General features: G+C 42.7%; 1 protein-coding gene across 1 annotated transcript in view; it reads right to left on the bottom strand.

Annotated features, from left to right (window-relative positions):
- Positions 1-1,585: 1,585 nt before the first annotated feature.
- LOC136572089 (transmembrane protein 26-like) overlaps positions 1,586-15,890 on the bottom strand; it is a 52,015-nt gene continuing 37,710 nt past the window's right edge. Inside the window, exon 4 of the mRNA XM_066572701.1 lies at positions 1,586-2,173. Coding sequence (XP_066428798.1) covers positions 1,586-2,173 — 588 coding nt within the window. The remainder of the gene's footprint in view (positions 2,174-15,890) is intronic.

The following is a 15,890-nucleotide window of genomic DNA, read 5'->3' as shown; positions in this document are numbered from 1 at the left end:
AGTACTGTAATTACTATAAGATTACAGTAGCTAGATTACAACTTTGCACGTTTTTGCAACTGCAAATTCGTCAGTTACATTTTTGAAGTAAATTTTATGATGCAAATCACTTTCAATGCAGAGAAGTGACCGTTTACCATCTTTAATTCGTTTTAGTTGCACAAAAGAGCATTCCCCTGAGCAGTTTGTAGCCATTAGAGATAAATAAATTTGGAGTGCTAGTTCTGTGTTCGGAAATGCATGATGAACTGGAGTAGTGTGCAGTATTTAAAAAACATACACGGAGAGTGGCACTGACGAACTGAGACTTGGAAATTCCAAGTCCTCCCATCACCTGATAATTATCAAATTTTTTAACTTTATATTTTTGTGGCCTGGATTTTTGGTTGGCCCTAAGGTATGTGCCTTATTAGCCTAATGGTTAATCTGGCACTGGACCAGGCTTCTGATCCAGTCACTGAAAAAAGACGTATGGGCAGATGTTAAACCCCCATAGCCTATAGTGAGAATATAATGTGCCCGTTTTAGTGAGCCCTAACTCACATCATAAGCTACATTAACCATGGCTGATTTCTCTTGCTCTCTTCCGCTGCCATCCACTTGTCCAGGGATACGTATGTGCATTTTCCTAGATTTAAAGTCCATTACTCAGGATATACTTCCTACTGTGATGTCATACTCTCTTGTGGGGATATACTGTAACTCAGCCTAGCTCATGGTTGTCTGAAAAATAGAATTCCCAGACTTCTGTAATTTGGGTATTTTCTGTTGTATATGCATTTGCTGAGCTTCCTTTGGGACCTGGCTTCTTCAGTCCTTTGCTCTTAATTATGGTCCATTGCATCGTATGGGACTGTACTCTGCCTGTGCAACCTGTCTGCCATGTACAGCTTTGAAACTATCTTACGATTCCATATTATTCCACGGTTTAGTAAACTGAACTTTACTAGACAACTTTGGGGACCACAACTTGGGAAATACATTTCAGCACAGTTCATGCCTTTTGAGAAGGGATTATGGGTTAACACAAGGATTCCAGTTGAGGCATAAGTCAAATCCTATAGCAACCCACAGGGTCCACTAACCTTTCCTTGATTGACACCCTGAGATTAACTTTCGGGACTATTGTATCGAAAAAAATTGTCCAAAGCAGATGACATCATCAAGTTCTTAGGTCTCTTTATGTACCAACTGATGTTATATTTTTAAGTGAGCCATGTCAAATATGCCAGATCTATTATGATCTGTTGTGTAATGGATCCTAAAGGATCCCAAATGACTTATAATAGATCTATCAGGTCTCCGTGTTTTTAAATAATTTTTTGATGAATATCAGAGCATGCTATATACTTTTCTACCCATCTTAGAACAACGAGAACCAGACAGAATAAAGCCAGGATAAATGTGAATGGAGCCTGTAGTAAAAAATGGAACAGACACTTTAGGACAGATTATTACAGCAGTTACATCCAGAACATTTCCATTTTGTTCTGCTTTACAAATGTCAGCAGGCAGACCATTATTGAAAACATTTTGACATATATCATTTAATGCATTCCTATCATTTTATATTTTACAGTTGTAGTTATTCTAAGTTTACATGAGCTTGCTTAAGTTTCTTTCTTTTTTTATTTTCATCACATATAAACACAACCGCCCGGTAGACTTGTATTATAACCGCCAAAATGTTTTTGCATATAAAAAACAACATTGACTCATTAAACACATCCTCTCTAGTTACCAAATATAAGCGATAAATTAGAAAGGGGCCATCCTGCATCACTACTGATGTCATCATTTGCGTAACATCACTGGAACAACAGTGTAGTATGCAATTCTTTACTTTAGATGATGCCCATGATTGTTCAGTGTCTTCTGTTTCTGGAGGTGAATATGATGAAGTTTGGGTAAGCACTATTGTAAATTGCAGAACTGCCAAGGTGAATAGACACAGTCCCACCACAATTACAGCCGTGTTGGTTTTAATTGATGGCTCCTTCATCAATTCTAAAATATCCAGAATATCTGCACCTAAGGCAAGGTATATCAGCAGGAGCTGAGCGAGCTGGTCACGGCTCATGTTACCTCTTGGCATCATCCAACGGCCTAGAATCAGGACCAAGATTGTAAGCTCTTCAACACATTGTATCACTGTGGATAATTCTTTGTAGTCCTGGCAAGAGATGATAACATGCATTTTTACTTGATCCCTAAATAACGAGCCTATTTTGTGTCTAAATGACCAAGTGATTTTCATCATTACATTGCAAGAGCTATAAGTCATTGACATAGTTATATGAGAGCCTGCTTCTTTGGGATGAGTTGTGTATTTTAATGGCACCACTCGGAGATAATGTATTGTATGATCTTATTACTTTTGTTGGGGCGGGGTATTGAAAAAAAATCCAGAAATTCTGCCATTTTTAGCATTTTTGTTTTTACACTGTCCACTATTCATCAAAAATAAGATGATTACTTTTTTATCTGCATCAGCACATTTACTGTGATACCAAGTTTTATTTAGATTTTTTTTATTTTTAACTACTTTTGCTCAATAGAAGCGCATTTTTAAATACATCCCTACATTCTACGACCAATAACATTTTGTAGGAATAGTTGTAGTTTTTATTTACACCATTTTTAGGTATATATGACTTCTGGGTTGCTTTTATTATGCTTTTTAGGCGGGAGCAAAAGAAAAATTAGCAATCCTGGCATTATTTTTATTGTTCAAATTATTTTTTATTACGTTTTCAATAAACAAACTAAATACAGCATCATCTCAAAACTAAATTGTACTTGTAGTCTTGAGCCAGATCTAACAGAGAAGGTGCTCCCGGTACCTCCCAGTTCTACATAAGCCATAGTCCCTCAGCAAGTCTCTATAAGTGGGAGATCTGGCGATGATATACAAATCACAAGACTTCAAAAATGATGCACATTTGAAGCAAATAGAATAAAAGGAAAGTGGGGTTAGGTAAGATGAAGAAGGGGGGTGGGGTGGGGGACCCACCTACAACAGCCAAGAGCTCGAATCTGTACCTCTATAAAAGAAATCGATTGAACAGGCTTACATGGGGATAGGGCCCAATCAGAGCCAAACTTTTAGTTCTGTGGAGTTCCTGAATAGGATCCAAGCCGTCCAAATTGTATAGTATTTTTTAATTTGCCCTCATCTGTTGCCACGAGTTCCTCCATTTGATGTATGTTATCAAGGGTTTCCAGCCACATAATCCTCGTGTGAGGAAAAGGGGACCTCCAATGCCTTGAAATTATCTGCCTCATGGTGATAAAGAAAAATCTGAGGGCACTCTTTTTGACAAGGGTCCCGGGATCATGGACAGCAAGGCTGCTTCTAATGTAGGATAACTGAATCTCTATATATCGCGTTGTAAAGGCTGTTGATCTCCTGCCACAGGGGAAGGACTGGAGGGCAGGACCCCCAAATGTGGACAAAATCTCCTTTCTCTCTGGAACATCTCCAGCAGGTGTCCGGGGTCAGAGGGTACATCTTAGCCAAACGTGTAGGGGTCCTGTACCATTGAGATAGTATCTTATAATTTATTTCTTGGAATTTTGATGATACTGCTAGTGAATGGGTCAAGAAAAAAGCCTTGCTCCACGCTTCCCCCTGAAAGGGTCTCCCTAGTGCCCTCTCCCAGTTCCCAACGAAGCCCAAAGAATCTGTACGGGTATCTGCTGTCAGCAAGAGAGTATATAGGGCTGAAATGCTAGCTGTACCTGAGGCAGGGGGGACACAAAGTTGTTTGAACCGAGAGAGAGGAACAAGGAGAAGAACCAATGGGCCCAGAGATTGGATGAAATGTTTAATCTGTAGGTATTCAACCATGCTCCGGTCTGGGCCCCCCCCCCTCCCAAAATCTCACCTATTGGGCGAACTCCCAACTCCGTTATAACATCCCTAACTCTAGGGGTGGAAGAACCCCTTACCACAAGGGAAGAGCCTTCCAGGAGGGCCGGGAGATCAGGATTGCCAACCAACGGAGTGAGGGGGCCAGGGCGGGAGACCAGACCCATACGCAAGGCAAAGCTATTCCAGACAGCCAAAACCTGCCTCTATAGAGGGGACAACAAGGGTGTCCTCGTAACTGCCATGGGCGGGAGCCAGAAGGAGCCCGCCACCAAGGCCTGTGAGCCCTCGCACTCGAAATCCACCCATAGCTTAGAGGACCCACTGTATAGAAGGTCTAGAATGCATTTAAAAAAGCCGCCTTGTAATAAACAGCGAAACTGGGCAATCCCACACCCCCATTTCCCTTTCTTCAGATGAGGGTCTTAAATTTGATCCTGGGTCTTGAAACCTCCCCATACAAATTCCAGCGATAGCTTACGGAGCTTGATCAAATATGATTTGGGAATCCTTAGCGGTAAGGTTTGAAAAAGATATAAGTATTTGGGTAGGGAGTCCTTCTTTAAAGTATTTATTCTCCCAAACCATGAGATTGTGAGGGGTTGCCATTTCCTAAGATCTCTTCCAAAACTCTCAAGCATCGGTTTAAAATGCCTTGGGGTCACTAGTGAGATTGATACCCAGGTATTTAATGTGGTCACTTCTCCATTTCAAAGTGGAGAAGTTACTAATGTCTGAGACCACCTCCTGTGGGATTGTGATGTTAAGAATTTCTGATTTACTTATGTTGACTTTAATGTTGCTGATTCTGCCAGATCTCTCAAACTCCCACAGAGAGGCCGGCAGGGCTATCCGAGGATTCGTGACGTACCCTAAAACATCATCAGCAAAGAGGGTGTGTTTGTGCTTGGAATTAGCTATCCATATCCCCTGAATATCTGGATTGCTCCTAAGGGCGTTGGCCGGGGACTCCATCACCAGGACATAAAGAAAGGGGAAGAGAGGGCAACCATGCCTCATTCCATTATTTATTTTAAAGGGAGAGGAGAGGGAACCATTTACCCTAACCCGGGCAGACGGGTCATTGTATAGGGCCTTGATCCAACTTATAAATCTGGATCCTAGGCCAATTTTCTTCAGAGTTGACTCCAGGAATCCCCAGTGAACCCTATCAAAAGCTTTTTCCGCATCTACTGACAGCAGGCATAATGGGATTCCTGAGAGTTGAGCCTGTGAAATCAGAGAAATTGTTCCAATAGTATTATCCCTCGCTTCTCGACCCGGTACAAACTCCGTCTGTTCGCAGTTAATCAAGATCAGGACAAGAGACTTCAGATGGGATGCCAAAATCTTTGAGAACACTTTAGTGTCGATGTTTAGGAGAGATATGGGGCAATAGTTGGAACAAAGGGAATGGTCCTTCCCTGGTTTTGGAACCACTGTTATTATTGCCTGTAGGGCCTGTAGTGGAAAAGGGCAGGTCCCCGAGATGGAATTAAATGATTTTAATAAGATTGGGCACAATAGGTCTCCAAATTTTTTGTAGAAACGAGGTGTAAAACCGTCTGGGCCTGGACTTTTACCTAATTTTAGACCTTTGATTACGTCTTTAATTTCTTGTTGATGATGTCGTCGTCTAAACAGTCGGCTTCTCCTTCAGGGAGCGCCCCTGGTGCATGCAAATTTATGTATTCATCTGTTGCTAATGCGTCTTGGACCTGATCTCCCCCCTGTCCCCCTCATATGTTGTAGAGGTCTTGGTAAAATAGTCTGAAGCTCTCTAGTATGTCAGTGTTGGAGTGGACTTGTCCCTTTGGATGGGGTATTTATCGTGGCTACATAGGGAGTAGAAGTCCTGGGATGGAGAATCCTGGCCAACAACCAACCGCACTTGCTGCCATGCTCATAGAGGCCACCACGCCATCTCTAGTGCAGAGTAAGTGTTGGTCTAGGATGGAGAGAATCTTACTTCGGGCCTCAGAAATATCCACCCTGAGGGCATCCAAAGGGGCCCTTTTGTTGGAGGACTCAAGATTGCCCAGGTTCATCAGTAGATTTTGCAATCCCTGAATGCAGTCCCTTTTTAATCTAGCGCCGTGGGTGGGGATGAGGAATCATTTTTGTGATCTGTAATAAAGTTGCATACTGTCTGTTTCATCTCCTCCAAGCACAGTGGGTTGTTGAGGAGATTATCATTAAGGCGCCAGGAGTGACTCACGCCCCCTCCCGAGTAACCCTGTAAGGCCCCAAAGACCGGAGCGTGGTTCGACCAAAGAAAGATTCCCATTGAGCTAGAGGGCGCCAAGTCTAGAAGATCATGTGATACAAAAAGATAGTCCAAACGATCATAACTGTTATGTGCAAGTGAGTGATAACTGTAGTCTTTAGCCTCCGAAGATCAACCAAACGCAGGGAGACCAAGGCCCTCCTGAGTTTGTGTGTAAGTGAGAACGAAATACCGGACCTACCCGCTGCAGAATCTAGTTTGGGATCGAAGCATAGGTTAAATTCTCCCCCCAGGATTATTCGTGATCCTACAGCAAACTTTGAGAGTGCATCAATGATCCGGAGACCGAAAACAACCTGTGTGTGGTTGGGGAAATAGACATTTGCAATAGTTAAAACTCTAGTACCAACAGATAGCTTAAGGAAAATGTATCTCCCCCTATATCAATCTCCGTATAGATGACACGATAGGAAAACTGCCTATGGAGAGCTATCGACACTCCACAAACTTTCTCTAGATGAGGGCTGTGAAACCAGGTCGAGTAGTGTTTGGAAATACAATTTGGGATGTTACCTGAAGAGGTCTCCTCTAGAAGCGCAATCATAACCTTGTTTTTGCGAAGGTGTTTGAGAATCTGACCTGTTTTTTTGACGACTTGTTTAGGCCCCTGATATTAGGAGAACAAAATGTTAGATTATCCATAAACATTTAATCGAAAGATAAGCTTTCATCGCTGAAGGTTAGGTGTGGGGAAGGGGTATGGAAGGAACAACATAGAAAGTAACTATACAACCGGATCCAGTCCGGAACTTGGTAGGCTAGTCCCTAAATAATACCGGGAAGCGGACTACACTTGGTGTCATCCAGCCTAATCGAAGTAGTGGGAAGAGAAAGCAGGACAGGTGCTCCCATCCATTCCAGACATATAATATGGTGTCCCATAAGTGATATTCGAACAAAAAACAGGCAAATTTTATAAAGAAGGCATAGGAAGTTCGACCCATCAGGGTGAAGGTGATGGTTAAAATAAGTAAAGCTAGAGTCACTCGTAAGACCGGGAACAATTCTGCAATGCTAATTTAGGGAGAAACATCAATGGGAAGAGAAGGAAGAAGAAGAGGGAAAAAATACAAAGGTGCATCTGGACATCCCGTAACTCAGAGTCTATCTAGGCTATATGGCCTTGGCTGGTTCCTGCGGGGCCCAGGGTAACAAAGCTCCCAAACATCTTCCCTTGGGTTTGCAACATTCCCAAAGACAATGTTAACTTCAGATCAGTATGATTCTTTAGTCTTCCCTTCCACGGTTTGGAGCTACGGCATGCCATGGTTCTGTGGGTAACTGGGCTAGAAGTCAAGGCATGGTTGGCCACTCCGGTAAAGAGATCATAGGGAGATCAAATGACCCCAGGAAGTTTGGCGAATCTCCTAGGGCGCGAAGGGTGGCGGATTTACTGCTCTTCCAAGCTACCAGCTGAAATGAGTAGCCCCATCGATATTGTATGTCTCTTCCTCTAAGTGCATCCAACAGTGGCCTTAGGGCTTTGCAAAGTTGCAGGGTTCTTCTGGCAAGATCTGGCAGAAGTAGTATAGGGGTATCTCGATAGGACAATTTTTCGGCATTCCTAGCTCATTTTAGAATGTCTTCCTTATCTTTAAAAAAGTGGATACGACAAATAACATCACATGGACGTTTTCAATCAAGACCCTTGGGGCCCAGTGCCCTGTGAATTCGGTCAATTTCGATAGGTTTGTCTTGAGACCTCTGGATAATAGAACCAAAAACGTCTTGAGCCCACTGCTCCAGCTGTGCGTTAGTTATTTTGTTCTGGTAGTCCCCGAATATGAATGTTATTCCTCCTGTGCCTGTTCTCCAGGTCAATATGTGCTGTGCTCTAAAGCATGCTCTCTGTGGCCTATCTGTTAAACTTCTTTCTACATCTGCGACACCACTTGTTTTTGGGCCTGTTCAAGACGGGAGAATGAGGAGTTAATTTCATCTTTTGTGGGGAGTGCCTTATTATGAGCCTTCCAATCCCAGTCATCCTCCACCATGTTAGTGCTCGGAGATAGAGAGTATGGAGCCCACATCCCCCTGGAACTCTGGGGAGAGGAAGAGTGCCACGAGGGAGAGTTATCAGCTCCATAACAGTGTGGGGAACTGGGATATCAGAGGCATTTTATTTGTGTTTAGGGGTTCCCCCTTGTTGCTCGCAGTGTCTCTAAGGCTAGGCCTTTGAGGAATGAGCAGTGCATTCTACTCCCTGTTGCCAGTACCACGTGTCTGGAGGATCTGCTGCGCCGCCATTTTGAGAGCCGCAGCAGGCGCGGCTGTATCTAAAACCATTTCTTCCTGGGACTTTGTCTCTTCTTCCCCCTCCCCATCGCTCCCTGTTGGTGCAGCAGTGTGCTCCCCTGCTGCCCTGTGAAGCTGCCATCACTGACTGTCTGAACCCTTAGGCTGTTAAGGGGGGTTGCGAGCCTCCGTTCCTCTGCCGACAGCAACGCTCTGGCAGAGCTAACAGTACCCCTCTCCTCACTCTCACCTCCAGCTCCGAGTGAGCGGCTGCTCCTGCTGCGGCTTGTGCTTGAGTCTTCCTCTTGTGCGGGGGAACAAACTGTGACAGAAGTGCGCGCCTCCGGGTCCACTGCCTCCCCATCCGCGAAGGCCACGGGGCTGAAGAAGAGGTTAATACTGCCACCATCTCTCTCTCCTGTCGCTGCAGTACGGGGCTGGAGTCTCTTTTTGCCCATGGTGGAAAGGGCGTCCTCCAGTGGTGACATTCTAAAGTCTGTTGCTGGGTAAGTCACGGATGGAGCAGGAGCTGAAGTGCGTCATATCCCGCCATCAGCAAGCCCTGGCATTATTTTAAACTATTTTTATAATGTTCAACATGCATGATAAATAAAATATTTTTCATTGTCTGGGTCATTATGAATGCGGTAATACCTATTAGGTTGCTTTTAAAACCCTTTTTTAGTATTGTAGCCATTTAAAATGGGTTTTGTGAGGAAAAATATGTATTTTTTGAAACTGGATTTTTAACTTTGAATTAAACTTTTATTGAACTTTTTTGACACCATCATTTGATCACTATGATTGTAGTGCACTCTTAATCGGTCTAATAGGCTAAGTTACATGGTGTACATCGAGGCCTTTGTCAGACTTTCAGCTGCTATGGGAACCTATTGGTACATTGCAATCACACTGTGGTGTGCCAATGGACAACAGAATGATCCCCCTCTTCCTGTCATCTACTAACATGTTGCAGTTGCTATTAATTAAGGCATGTAAGAGATTAAACTACCAGGATCTGAGATTTGTATAATAGTTGTATAATACAAATGTACTTATACAACAGCTTGTAACTTCATATTCTTATAGCCTGCTCTCAACAGTCAGCATGGCTCATTTTAAAGTACTCTAACAACCCTTTTCAGCCATAGCAGAGCAATAGAGGTTGCAGGGGGTCAAAGTTACAATACCAGCCACTAAGCTAAGGGGGCCCTGAGACCCCCCTTGCCACTTATATTGCTGGGTTTGTCCCACACTCAGCCCCTGTCTGATCCAGTGGTATGAACAGGGACATGACACTTCCTGTTTCATCACACAGCACTGCGCTCGCACTGCTACGTGATATGCGGTCAGAGTATGGAACGGCTCCTCCGCTCTTCCTGTTCACTAGATGCTTCTAAGCACCAGACCTATGGAGGAGGGGAGGATCCGTTCTAAACTCTGGTCGTATATCATCATGAAACTCAGTGGACATGTCAGCATTGAGTAATACTGAGGGTGTGGCTACAACTAAATTGGAATTCAGTGTGACACACAACTAACCTAAGTGAACCAATCATGTTATAAGCCTATTCCAGTCCCTGCAAATAATTCCCCTTCATAGTGTAATGAAAATCTATAAAATTTTCTAAATTATAAATATGGGGAGGTGAACGAATTTTGGGTAAGAATCCAGGTAGTTTACGAGCAGTGAGAGGGTTAGGCCCTTTTCACATCTGTATTGTAATTCCCATTGTTCGACTCTAAGGACAATGAAAATATACGAACTGCCAAAATTGGCACATACTAGACTTGAAAGTTGCTTGATGGACCCTACAAACTATAAAAGGATCCGTTTGGCTTCTGACATGATGCCCAAAATTTTCTAGGAGAAAATAGTGCTCAGATTTCCAGCTAGACTTTTATTTATCAGGGACAAAGATTCAGTTTGCAACACTGGGATCCATTGACAAGCTGGAAAGCTGTTTGCTGCTCACTGAGCAGACACTCACTGGGGCAGATGTTGAAGTGGATGGCAGTACGGTAATGCATGATGATCAAGCAGCTAGCTGGGGGACAGTTAGAAGGAGGAGTAGGTGGAAGAGTGTCTAGGAGGCTACTCGTGAATTGGCAAAGTTGGCAGATGATGGCAATGCCATTACAGGATTAGCACTGCTGCAGCATGACATGCCCTCTGACCACTAAAGGGATGTATTCTCTAGTAAGAAGTGTAACAGGAGCACGGGGCAGGCTAGAAAGGTCCTGGTTGTTAGGGACTCAATTATTAGAGGGACAGGGAAAAGCTGCCACAAAGACCGGGATTGTTGAATGGTATGTTGTCTTCCTGACACTTGAGTTCAACATATTAGGGTGACAGATTACTAGGAGGGCTTGTGAGGATCCAGTGGATATGGTATACATTGGCACCTATAATATAGTTAGAAGTAGGTGGAAGGTCCTTAACCCCTTAAGGCCATGGCCTATTTTGGGCATAAAGACGCACCGATTTTTGGCGGATTTTTATCTCCATTTTTCAAAAGCCATAACTTTATTTTTCCGTGGATACATCGATATAAGAGCTTTTCTGCATGGCAAACTGTAATTTTTATTGGTGCCATTTTTGGGTACATAGACGATATTGTAAAACTTTTATTAATTTTTATGAAAACAGGGAGAGAAAATACATCAATTCTACCATAATTTTTTTACAGGGTTTATCATGCAACATAAATGACACAATACATTATTTTTGCAGGTTGGTACAATTAAAATGATACCAACATTCTTATATTTTTTTTAGGTTTTTCCACTTTTCCGCAGTAAAAACCCTATTTTTGTAATATATATTTTTTCTAAATCACTGCATTTAGAGTTCTATAACTTTTTTATTTTTCTATGGACAGAGCTCTGTTTTTATTGGTACCATTTTGGGGTACACATGGCTTTTTGATCACTTTTATTGTGTTTTTTTGGGAGGCAAAATGAAAAAAAAAAGGGTATTTTTTAAATGTTTTTTGCCGTGCAGGATAAAAAGCATGTTCAATTTATTGTTCGCGTTGTTACAGATACGACGATACCAAATATGTGGGATTTTAATTTCTAAAAGAAGTGTTTTTTTAAACATTTTTCTTACATTATTTTTATGGGTTTTTTTTACACTTTTTATGTCCCTGTAGGGATCTTGTACAATAGCACCTATGATCGCTATGGTAAGGCATTACAAAACTTCTGTCCTGCAATGCCTTATCACTTGTACTAGCGATCATAGGCACTGGCAATGCAGGATGCCTGTATCTGGTTTGGGTACTAGAGAACTGGGCTGAGTTTGCTGCTGGCTACATGCTCTACAATAGGAATGGGCTATATCTCAATTTGGAGGGTGTAGCTATGCTGGGGGAGAAGATAGCTAGATGGTTGGAGGAGTGTTTAAACTAGGAACTTTGAGGGAGGGGGGAGGGGGAAGCGACCAGAAAGATAGAGGAGGGGATAGTGTAGAAAATGATCTGGGACTAAGTAAAATAGGTGTAGAGTAGAGATGAGCGAACGTACTCGGTAAGGACAGATACTCGAGCGAATATCGTTCTTACCGAGTACCTGCCTGCCAGTGGGGGGGCGGGGAGTGGCGGTGGAGAGTGAAGGGGAACAGGAGGGAGATCTCTCTCTCTCTCTCCCCCCCCCCCCCCGCTCCCTCCTGTTCACTCCCGCAACACAGGACTTACCCTTGCCGGCACCCGAATCTTTGCGGGCGAGCAGGCAGGTACTCGGTAAGGACGATACTCGCTTAAGTATCTGTCCTTACCGAGTACGCTCGCTCATCTCTAGTGTAGAGCGCTGCGTGCTCCCGCATGCGGAATCCGACCCGAATCTACTTATATATGTACAGCTGATATAGGTTATACATCTCTATATAGTGGTATACCAGCATGGTCTATATCAGTACATACAGGATGTATAACTTATACCAGTAGCACATATATAATTATATAAATGACATATCCGGGTTTTACTAGCATGCTTCATATCACTATACACAGGAGATTTACATCTCCCTGTATATAGTGATATGGAGCATGCTGGTATAACCTGGATATCTCATGTATATAGTTATATATGTACAGCTGGTATAACTTATACCAGCTATACATATTATTACATGCGGTACATACCTGGTTGTACCGCTTGGTCCACAGACTCAGCTGTCATTTTCACTTTCACTGTACTGCCTGCTGGATCAATCACATGGCCGACAGTGTACTGACAGAATGCAGTTGTGACCAATCAAAACTACAGTCCCTCTGTGAAAGAGACGGCTACGCGCCAGGGGGAGTCTGAAGCCTGTAATTGGCTGCCGGCTCCTCAGGTAACAGTTACTTAACTCCCTGGGTGCCACCCAGAGCCGGCGCGCGGGCCACAGCGGTAAAACGGCGTTTGGCAGAAGCCTACGAGCCCGTTTGCTAAGCTGCTGGATTGCAATTGCGAACCCTAGTGGTACGCCAGTGTGCTAAATAGGTTAGAAATCAGATGGCCGAGGGGGCAACCTAATAACCATGTATAAATATATCAGGGAACAATACAGTCATCTCTCCCATGATCTGTTTATAGCATAGCAAGGACTGTAACAAGAGGGCATCCATTACGGCTAGGAGAAAGAAAATATCTACAACAATATAGAAGAGGGTTTTTTACTGTAAGAGCAGTGAAACTATAGATCTCTCTGTCTGAGGACATGGTGATGGTGAACTCACTAAAAGAGTTTAAAAGTGGCCTGGACACAATTTTTAACTGCAATAATATTACAAGTTACATTTAGACATTACTTTAGCATGGTTGGTGATCCAGGGATTTATTCTGATTGCCAGATTGGAATCGAGAAGGAATTATTTTCCTCCTAAAATGAAAAAAAAATTGGCTTCCACCTCTTGGTTTTTTTTTTTTGCCTTTCCCTGGATCAACATTGGGGTGTTGGGGGGTAATACACTGAACTAGATGGACATATGTATTTTTCAGCCCAACACCTTATGTTTCCACATTATGTTAGCCAGATCAGACTGGCTCATTGCCACCATCAGACCTCTCATCTGTCATGTCACAAGGATGCCAGGCTGGGCTCTACTGTGATAGTGTCAAAATACAGATGTTTTGTGTTTATTGATTGGGGCTTTGTTTTAATGATGTCACAATAGCGCTGCACTGGGTTCATCTATTATAAATCATGGTGTTGGTCTTGGTTCTACAGTGAAGATGTTAATATGAGTTCTATGAGATAATTATTTCCCCTTTGGCACAGAGATTTTCCTGTAACTCACCAGAACTGCCATGGGCAGTAAAATGGCACCGCAATATATGCCAAGCTTTTCAAAGCAAAACTGGAGAGTGGCTTTCTCGTCTCCTGCTCCAGCAAACCATTGGCCTACTTCTGCTACATTGATGACATCATAATCATGTGGACCAACATCGAACAAGAATTTCTAAAATTCCATGAGATTCAATGCATTCCACCCAACCATAAACCTAACATTAAGCAGCTCGTATACCGAAATCAACTTTTTGGACACCACCTTAAAAATTCCAAACAGCTCAATACAGACATCGCTATACCGAAAACCAATTGATCGGCCCACATACCTTAGATGGGACAGTTACCATCCTAAGCACATCAAAAAGTTCATCGTCTTTAGCCAGGCCATCGGATACAACCGGATCTGCTCCAACCCAACAGACAGAGATGAACATTGATACCATTGTAAAAGGACAATTTTAAATTAGGGCTACCATCCCACCTTAATTGATGACCAAATCACCAAAGCCACCAGGATTCCCAGGACTCAACTACTCCGATACACAGAGAAGGAAAGAAACAATCGTGTACCTCTAGTAGTGACCTACAATCCGCAGCTAGAAATACTAAGGAAAACTGCAAAAAAAATTCCATCACACCCTACACAAGGATAACCGCCTGAAAACCACATTCCTGGACCCTCCACTGCTGTGTTACAGGCAGCCTCCAACTTTGAGGAACTTTATAATCAAGAGTGCATTACCCTCTGACACACAAAAAGGAACTTATGCCTGTAATGTAAGGAGCTGTAAGACCTGCTCACATGTCCTGACCGTGGACAAGATACAAATTGACAACACACAGCAGGACTATAAGATCCCGGGGACATTCACATGTTCCACGTCTGATGCTGTGTACCTGATCCTGTGCAGTAAATGTCCTGTTGGGGGGCTTTATATTGGGGAAAGAGGACAAAAACTGGGAGCCAGTATGAGATCTCATTGCCACTCAATTAAACAGAGGAAGACAGAATTACCTGTGGCCGAGCACTTTTCTAGACATGGACATGACATAGGAGATATGAGAGTTTTGAAATTGAAGGGTAGTTTTGAGTCACAAAGCCATAGAAGAATTTGGGAATATAAATTTAGAACAACTTTTGAAATGTTCAATGGAGGATTGAATTATTGCCAAGGTTTTATGGGTGAATGGCAGGTATAATTCAACTATAACACAGATAAGACTGCTTGCCTGGTAAACCCCCTCCAATAGTAATTCAGGGACCATAAACGTCCACTCCCTTATCAGTGTCTACTTAAAAATGTTTGTGTACCTGTTGCAGCATTCCTGGCCTGACGACCCCCCAACAGTAATTCAGGGACCATAAAACTTTCACTCCCTTATCAGTGCCTAGTTAAAAATGTTTGTTTCTGTTGCAGTATTCCTTTGCAAACTAATCACATCCATATATGTGCCTTGTCATAAGTATGTATGTCATAAGTGTGTATAAATATTCATGCCTCTTCGGATCTATTCCATTTTAGACTGAAGAAGAACTCGAGAGGTTCGCAAGCTCGCTGTAACATCATGTATTTTTGTTGGCCATTAAAAGATATTATATCTGCAAGATTGTGTGGTTTCTCTTGCTGGGAACAATAACATATTAGTTCTGTTATCCTTGGTTCTTCTGTGATGATGTTGAAAAGGCGCTAGCCTAGGTCCTACTGTGATAAGGTCACAATGGTGCTGGCCAAGGTTCTAATGTAGTTATGTCACAATGATGCTGGCATGTGTTACACTGTCATGATGTCACAATGGTTTTGGACTGAGTTCTACTGTCATTATGTCACAGTAGTGCTGGCATGTATTGTACGTCACAAAGTCCTGGCCGGTGTTCAACTGTGATGATGTTACAATAGTACTAGCCAAGATTATACTGTGATGATATTGCAAAAGAACCAGACTATATATCACAATGTTGCTGATCAGGGATCTTCTGTGAAGATGTCACAATGATGCTAGCATGTGTTCTACTGTGATGATATAATAATGGAGCTGGTCTGGGTTGTACAAAGGTGATGTCACAATGGTGCATTCTGCAAACAATGGTGTTAGAGATTATATTTATGCAACATTGTCAAATTCATTCTTCATATACCTTTAATATGATTTAATTTTTTGTTGTGATCAAAATTGTATCTGTAGCTTTAAGAGAACATATTAAAAGGGTTGTCCCGAGG

This window comes from Eleutherodactylus coqui, chromosome 6 (assembly GCF_035609145.1).
Source record: "Eleutherodactylus coqui strain aEleCoq1 chromosome 6, aEleCoq1.hap1, whole genome shotgun sequence".
NCBI lineage: Eukaryota > Metazoa > Chordata > Amphibia > Anura > Eleutherodactylidae > Eleutherodactylus > Eleutherodactylus coqui.
Note: the sequence above shows the minus strand (reverse complement) of the source record. Positions and strands in the feature narration are given on the sequence as shown.